Source organism: Ceratotherium simum, chromosome 39 (assembly GCF_057802395.1).
Source record: "Ceratotherium simum simum isolate JZ-2026a chromosome 39, ASM5780239v1, whole genome shotgun sequence".
NCBI lineage: Eukaryota > Metazoa > Chordata > Mammalia > Perissodactyla > Rhinocerotidae > Ceratotherium > Ceratotherium simum.
In genome coordinates this window covers 9,944,519-9,953,300 of record NC_141938.1, presented here as the reverse complement: position 1 = coordinate 9,953,300, position 8,782 = coordinate 9,944,519, and the positions used below count along the sequence as shown (strand labels likewise).

Here is an 8,782-nt window from a genome sequence, read left to right as displayed (position 1 = left end):
TATGCTAAGCAAAATAAGTCAGAGAAAGACAAATACCATATAATTTCACTCATACGTGGAAGATAGTCAATCACATAGATAAGGAGAACATATTCATGGTTACCAGAGGAGAAGGGGGTGGGGTGAGGGTGAAAGAGGTAAAGGGGCACATATGTATGGTGACGAATTAAGAACTAGACTCTTGGTGGTAAGCACAATGCAGTCTACCCAGAAACTGAAATATAATGATGATGTACACTTGAAATTTACACAATATTATAACCAATATGACCTCAATAAAATAATACTAAAAAAGAAAAACTATGGGGGCCAGCCCGGTGGCGCAAGCGGTTAAGTGCGCACGTTCCGCTGCGGTGGCCCGGGGTTCGCCGGTTCGGATCCGGGTGCGCACCGACGCACCGCTTGTTAAGCCATGCTGTGGCGGCATCCCATATAAAGTGGAGGAAGATGGGCATGGATGTTAGCCCAGGGCCAGTCTTCCTCAGCAAAAAAGAGGAGGATTGGCATTGGATGTTAGCTCAGGGCTGGTCCTCCTCACAAAAAAAAAAAAAAAAAAAAAGAAAGAAAAACTATGAAGGACGAGTAGACTTATCAGATATTAAAATATACATAAAGTGTCTTTAAGTAAAAAAAAAAAAACAAATAGGTAGGGAAGGAGATTCTATGGTGGTCCTAGCTAAAAGTAAAGCTGTTTCTTGGTTGCATGCAATCAAGTTTTACCCGATCAGAGGACTAGAGGACTTTGGAGGAGGATATGCCACGTGAATGGAACAGCATGAGCAAACCAAAAAGGTCAAACAAAAGCTGTATTTGGCAGCTGCAGGTGTCAGATCATTTGGAATATAGGGCTTGTTTAGAGGGAGTTGGGGATGAAAAGCTGAAAAGGGAGAGCAGGACCACATGGGAACTTCAATCCGTTAGAGGTGGACGTGGGCTCAAAGTCTGAGCTGTGAAGGGACCCACAGAGAGGCTCTCAGTACACACTGCAGTACACTGCAGTATGCAAGGAGAGGCACAGTCAGGGCCATTACATGCATGCTGGCAACGGTGATGCTCTGAACACAGTGGTGACACCGAGGATGAAAACAGAGGGCTGGTTGTAAGAAGCAAGAGTCTGTGTTAAAACAAACCAACAGGACCAGGAGAGTGTTTGATTTGGGGTACATGGGGTAGCCAGCATGGATCTTATTGAGCTTGAATGGGGCAATAGGTATCATTTTAAAGAAATAAGATGAGAATAGGAAATATTGTTTTTCTGGGACATGCAGGTAAGAATTAAAGCTTAAATTGTTTTCTGTTTGAGGTGTCAGCAAGAAATGTGATTGCATATATTCCGCAGGCAATTGGAAGTTGGGGTTGGGGCTGAGGCTTGGGAGGGGTGTCTGGGATCCAATGGGGATTTTTGTCTCATTGGAGAGACAAGAGGACAGAAAGATTCTCTGACTCCTCCACCTCAGCCTCATGGTCATCACCCTGAGGTCTTTCCCTGAGTTTCACAGGGCCAGAAATGTAATTGTGATTTTCATCTATGATTATGAATTCCACTTCTACTAACCAACACAAAAGACAGAAACTTAACCGTAAATGATCATGTATTCATCTGTGATGTTAAAACATACACTGAGGCACATTAATAATTTTAAGAGTTTATTTGAGCAAAAAGCAATTCCAATTGTGCAGCATCAAACTGGAAGTGGTTAGGAGTGCTCCACTGACAGGAACCAAGGGAAAGACTTTTATAGAGAAAAGGCAGAAGAAAAGCAAGGAAGTTATCTGATTGGCTATACTTAAGCATTTGACTTATTGGAAATCCTAGTTGGCTATTTTTGGTTGATTGTCCTTAGGTTTTGATATCTTTGTCTTGAGACATTTACAGGCTTAGGTTTTGGTTTGCTTGGTAGGATAGTAAGGCGTTAAAGCCACTCAGCCTATTGGCCTCCTTGTTTAATTAATTTAACAGTGATGAGAGATATATCCGAAAGGAAACCAGTACTGCCCTTTAGTAAAAGGATCTCTAATGTTTAAGAGTACAGATTATGGATCAGAAGCCTGCTGAGAGAGCTAAGAATTCAGAAAGGGAACTGTAATTTCCTATCTGAGAATTTCTCCAAGATAAGGTAGCTTGCCCTTCTAAAGATATTTTTCCCTCAAACAGCCAGATATAAAGTATCTGGAACTTACATTCCAAAGGCCCCTTCTCAAGTTTTGGGAAGGGGCCCATACTTACTCACCATGTAACCTTGGACAATCCAGCCAGCTCCTCAGAGCCTCAACTTCCTCATTTGTAAAAGAGGGGCTAATTTAATAATCACTGTACCTTCATTGCAGGATCACTATGAGGTCAAATGAGGAATAGGTACGAGCACTGTGCGATGCAAAAGTCAAACATTATTTTTACTGATTGTGTATTGCCTGTCACTAGACCAGGCAGATGAGAAACAGACTGACAAACTCAAAATCTTGGATTCTTTGTTTTCTAGGCAACTTGCATGGCACCACCTTTCTTACACGACAAGATCACTTGTTAAAATTAATCCGAGTCCCATTTATTTATATCAGCAATCAGGGTATGAGACTAGAACATGAAAGGCTGTGCAGACAGCCTCTAAGATGATCCCATTGGTCCCCATTTCCTGGTATTCATGCCCTCGTGGGCTCCCTTCCCAGTGAGCATGGGCTGGATTTAGTGACTCACTTCTAAAGACTAGAATTCAGCAGAGCTCACAGTGTCACTTCCAATTCCAGGTTATAAGACCACGGCTTCTGTGTGGGGTGCTTTTGCTCTCACTCTCTCTTCCATCACTCACCCTGGGAGAAGTCAACTGCCATGCTGTGAGGAGCCTTTGAAGAGGGCCTGAGGTCTGCCAACAGCCGCACGAGTGATCTTGGAGTGGAGCCTCCTCCAGTCCAGCCCTGAGAGGACTATCATCTGGCCAACAGCTGACGGTAACCTCCTGAGAGACATAACACCAGAAGCAAACAACTAAGCTGCACCCACATTCCTGATGCACAGAAACTGTGAGATAACAAATGTTCCCTGTTTTATTCCAAGCTGCTAAATTTTGGAGCTATTTGTTCCACAGCAGTAGATAGCTAATACAAACTTAAGGAAAAAATATTCACTGCTGTGCTACCTTCAGAACCATGAAAATGCCTGATAGGTCAGCCCTGGATGGATAATGAGACAAGTGAAATTAGAAGGAGGCTGATGAGAGAGAAGAGAGAGAATCCTATAAAAACCGTAAAGGCCTTAGACAGTGAAGACAAGGTTCACTGGGTGAGTGTGAGGACAACAATAAAAGAGTTGTGCCTGAATAATGGCAGTGTTTTCCACTCAGTTGTTTATAATTATTTATTCTGTTATTTGCCTTGGGTTCAGATACTGCAACTATCATATCATCAAGGGAGTTTTATCTTTTTTAATATGCATGACTTTTATTTCTCGATTTAGCTTTGTCCGTATAAAATCAGGCCATGCCTCCTGTTCCATTCCATAGTAACATATTTAGAAAAAATTCTTGACCAAAGATCAAGGAAAATCCCTTTTCAGTGACACACTCCAAATAAATTGATTGAAACTTTTATAAGGCAGTGAGTAAAAGGTTCAGAAAGCCAGGTGCAAGTTTTCAGTCAGAAGGTTTTTATAAAGAAGGCTCTTTGATTTCTACTAAAAGTAACTTTGTAAGTAGGTATTAACTGTACTTGATTCCAGCACACTTATACTGAAGCCTTGATCCTGGAGTTATTTAAAAGTCTCAGCACAATTAAAGACCTCACTGTTCTTAAGAGGTTTGGGAACCAAGTCACTGTTGCTCCCCATCGGATTGTGACTTTTTGTCAACCCAATATTGACAACAATGGCATCCAACTGCAGCTCTTCCTTCTCATGTGGGGCACTAGAGAGCCCATAATTGATATTACAAACATAACAGAGCAGCCAGCATGATAAACTCTCAGCACATACAGAAAGATATACAGACTAAAGAGAAAATTATGCTTCATTCCCTTCCCTTTCTATAACACATAAATTATCTCATGGGAATGAAATGGCCTAAGCCCTCTTAGAGATAGTTTACCAAGTCCATGTGGTCTCAGATAGTAGACTCTGTATCATACAGTAAAGCCAAGACTTTGCCTGCTAAAGGGGATTGTCCAAAGGTCCCATGACACATAAAATAACTCAGTTTCTACTCATCTAGATAAGGATACACACCAGTCCAGATATGTGGTCCAATTCCATGAGCTGGGAGAACTCCTATTGCTGTGTCATAGGGATATGAAGGAGTGTCCTCTTCTATGTCCCAAAGCTTTTGTTGCTGAGGCCTCATGAGTTACAAACAAAACAGCTAGCTGAAGATGTGGAATGCAGAGTTTAAAGAAATGTCAGTCAAACCAATATTTTTTGTCCATGTTCACAGGTTACCAGAAACATCAACTGAGCCATGGAGACGTGGTTGAACCAATCATCCACAGATGACTTTGTCCCCTTGGGCATCTTTTCCCACAGTCCAACTGACCTTGTACTTTTCTCAGCAATCATGATAGTCTTCACAGTGGCCCTCTGTGGGAATGTCCTCCTCATCTTCCTAATCTACACAGATGCTTGACTTCATACACCCATGTACTTCTTCCTCAGTCAGTTCTTCCTCATGGACCTCATGTTGGTCTGTACTAATGCGCCAAAGATTGCAGTCAACTTCCTGTCTGGCAGGAAGTCCATCTCCTTTGTGGGTTGTGGTATACAAATTGGCTTCTTTGTCTGTCTCGTGGGATCGGAGGGGCTCTTGCTGGGACTCATGGCTTATGATCGCTGTGTGGCCATTAGCCACCCACTTCACTATCCCATCCTCATGAGTCAGAGAATCTGTTTGGGATTGTTGGGAGCTCCTGGGCCTTTGGGATAATAGACAGTTTGATCCAGATGGTAGTAGTAATGACCTTTCCCTACTGTGGTTTGAGGGAGGTGGACCACTTCTTTTGTGAGATGCTATCTTTGTTGAAGCTGGCCTGTATAGACACATCCCTTTTTGAGAATGTGATATTTTCTTGCTGTGTCTTCATGCTGTTCCTTCCCTTCTCCATCATCTTGGCCTCCTATGCTCACATCCTGAGGGCTGTTTTCCAGATGCATTCTGCTCAGGCTGGTGAAAAGGCTCTGGCCACCTGTACCTCCCACCTGACAGCTGTCTCCCTCTTCTATGGGGCAGCCATGTTCATCTACCTGAGGCCTAGGCGCTACCGGGCCCCCAGCCATAACAAGGTGGTCTCTATCTTCTACACGGACCTTACTCCTATGCTCAATCCTCTCATTTATAGCTTGAGGAACCGGGAGGTGATGGGGACCCCGAGGAAGGGGCTGGACCATTGCAGGGTTGGCAGGCAGGCCTGAAGGTCCAGAGCATCCTGTGCCTGGTGCTGCCACCTCCTGGCTATGTGATGTTGGGTAAATAATCTACTTTATGTGAGTTTCAGTTTCCTCATTAATAATGAGGATTATGACACCCAAGGCTTGCAGAGGTCTTTTTAAACCCTAAAGCAGTTCTCTCTGGCTCTGATGAAAAACCAGCTTTTTCCCCCCAGTCTTTTTTGGACTAATTCTTTTGTAAAATACATTAAAATGGAATACAGGACTTTGTGAACTCAAGATCTGTGTAGAAGTAACGCATTGGGATTGCTATTACTTATTATTCAAAATTGGAAGTACATCTGCTATCAGAGAATGCCCTGAGCTTAACTTCTTAATTCTTATTGCTAACGTCAATTCCTAAATGTTTGGAGATTAATAAATACATTTGTAAACAACCCATGATTAATGAGTAAACTACGATGGAAATTAGAATGTATTTCCAATTAAAAATACTATTCATCAAATCTTTTGGGGTGGAATTAAAACTATCCTTAGAGAGAAATGTATAATCCTAGATTATGTATATTTATATATTATTGTGTATAATATAGAAAAGTTGAATTTCTAAGTTCTAAGCATTCATCACAAGCTAGAAAAAGAGCAGAAAATTAAACACAAAGAAAATAGAAGACACAAAATGATAAATATTAGAGGAAGGCTTCACAAAATAAAAGACAAACATCGAAAGGATAAATAAAACTAAATTAGATTCTAATAAATGACAAATATACTCAATAAAATCCTAGTGATAATGTTCAAAAAAAGAGGAAAATTGCAACAAATGAATACCAAGGCTTAAAAGGGAATGAATTAGGGTCACTCTCTGTGTTGTACATTCTATGGGTTTTGACAAATGCATAGTAATATGTATCCGCCATTACAGAATCATATAGAACTATGGTTTCACTGCCCTAAAATCCCCTTTGCTCCAGGGCCATAGAGGTGTGTGTGACCTTTGTCATAGTCATAGATGTTTGGGGTGATGGCGAATACAGGGGTTCCTTCCAGCTAGTATCCTCTGCTTTAGGGTGAGGAAAGGGAGGAATTTCTCACAACAGCATTAATAATGGAGGAAACCAGTGTTGAGGGTGCAGAAGTGGATCATCACAACATATTGATCCCGGAATGAGCATGGTTAAAAGAACTGAGGAAAAGGAAAGGAGGTCAACTTTTAGAAAATCAAAAATACAACTTTATTTCTGCATTGATCTTGAGTTACTGATTTGGAATCTTATAAAATCACCATGACTTTTGCTTCCCCAGGCAGGGCCTCATGGGCTTGTGGTGTTTCTGCACTCATGATTGGTGTGCAGCCCTGCATGGGTCACACACAGAATGTCCTGTGGCTGCCCTGGGCCCTGGGTGTGTGAGGCTGTCCCTCCCTATCTTGCACTTTGGAGGCTGTGATGCTGGAATGTTCTTGTCTGAGCCCTGAGTGACATGGGCCCTTTATGACACTTGCACCTTACACCTGACATTGCCTCCTCTGATGCAGTTCATTTGCATCACTGCAAATGATGTTCATGCAAATGACTTGTTGACTCAGGATTGGGACCCAATCTGGCCAAGAGCAGATGGTCCCTGGAACCTTGTTATCAATGGACAAGGATGAAATCATAGTGCTTAGGGATACCAAATAAAGGAAATGTGCATACCTCACTAAGACTCTATACACTCGTCCTTGGAGATTACATCCTGTGAGAGATGCATAAACACAGTCTCCTCCTTTCTTCCTTTTCAGGCACCTGAGAATGGCATTAAAGTAGACATGATTTCATGTCTCCCCACCCCACACAGGCTTACCTATGGAAATTTGTACAGTTCCAGCAGTGTTCCAATCTGGGCAGAAATTGCACATGTTGTTTCAGTAAGGACTGCTAGAGACTTGTTCTCTCTCCTACAGGTGTAATTTGGGTTGTCTTTGCCCAGCCCTGAAACCCAAATGAGGGAACTCTCCAGTGCCTTCTGTTCATTGTGCAGGACATTATAGAGATCAACTCCCAGAGATATTTTGGGTAAAAGATGGGGGTTTCTGTTGATGTCCTCAATGGCAAAAACCAAGGCCAGAACATACTGATAGTTCTTGTACTGAAACCTGCTGAGAGGGATGGGGCTACTTAGGGAAAAGACTCAAACCACAATTATCTTCAAATCCAATGCAACCACTTAATTAAGGAAGAATGCCCAGCCAACTCACTCCATCTGTGGCAACAGCTCTCCTGAAGCCTTAGAATTTATAGCTAAATCAAGTAACATCACCTGGGCTCTGGAACATCCTTAGTGAATTCTACACACATGGAGAACAGTGATTAAGTTTATGAGAAAAGTTTAATGAATGGAAAAGCAGATCACATTCAGAGTGCATTTTGCAAATGGTTCTTTGGTTCAGGATCCAAAATGCTTGTTCATTTGAACACATCATCAAATGCTTCAGAGAACAGCAATAATATCAACATGAGATTGGAGGTAGCCCTGGGGAGGAAGAGTAATTACACCTGAAGGCTCTGGGACAAGCAGAGAAGCATGGCGTCTGTGGGTTGAGAATGGTGCAGCAGAAGGCTGGCAATCAAACTGCCTAACATTCGGCCCCATCAAACCTGTGTATATGCCACCATCAACAACCAGGCAGCTAGGATGAGCTTCAGAGCTCCCATGAAGGAGGAATCACCATAAGGCAGGCACATCCGGGAGAAGTATGAAGGAGTTAAAACTGAAAACACTTAGGAGTCTAAGAGACACAGCCTTGTACAGTGTAAAAATTGAAAATGTGATTACCAAAACTGACTCAAATAGAAAATAAAGAGAGAATATTATACAAATGTGGCCATGTGGTTTCAAGAGAACATGTGAGAAAAAAATTCCAAATATCCACCGGGCCTGGAAGAATTTACATGGGGCGTTGCCTGCATGCCAACTTGCCCAGGAACAAGGTCTCCTGAGCTGATGTGAATGGAGAGCAGAGGGCGAAAAGAAAAGCATTCAGCCTTTCGTCCTGCAATGAGATCAAGCTCTCCCTCCACCATCCAGGAGCCTGAAGCTGCGGGGACACATGAGTTGAGCTTGACTTCTGCCCCCAGGATATTCACCCCAGACCTTCCCTGACAACACACGTGTTATTATAAATAACATGCCAATACATTTGAACATTTAGATGAAATTCACAAATTGCCAGGAAAAAGAAAGTTACCAAAACTGTCTCAAGAAGAAATGAGAAATCTGAATAGTCCCATATCTAAAGAAGAAACTGAATCCATAGTTTAAAACATTCCCACATTTCATCGTGGCTAACACCTCTGCTGGTAAATTCCACCAAACATTCAGGAGAGAAAGAATACACATTGACTCTAGCTCTTCCACAGAACAGGAAAAATGGGA

At 42.3% G+C, this 8,782-nt stretch overlaps 1 protein-coding gene across 1 annotated transcript; it reads left to right on the top strand.

Moving 5' to 3' along the window:
- Positions 1–521: 521 nt before the first annotated feature.
- On the top strand, positions 522–5,840 carry LOC147912168 (olfactory receptor 2V2-like). Its single transcript, XM_087426061.1, is given in 3 exon segments — positions 522–3,018; positions 4,419–4,869; positions 4,872–5,840. Coding segments are annotated over 2 exon segments (945 nt in total). The 5' UTR covers positions 522–3,018; positions 4,419–4,442; the 3' UTR covers positions 5,390–5,840.
- The last annotated feature ends 2,942 nt before the right edge of the window (positions 5,841–8,782 follow it).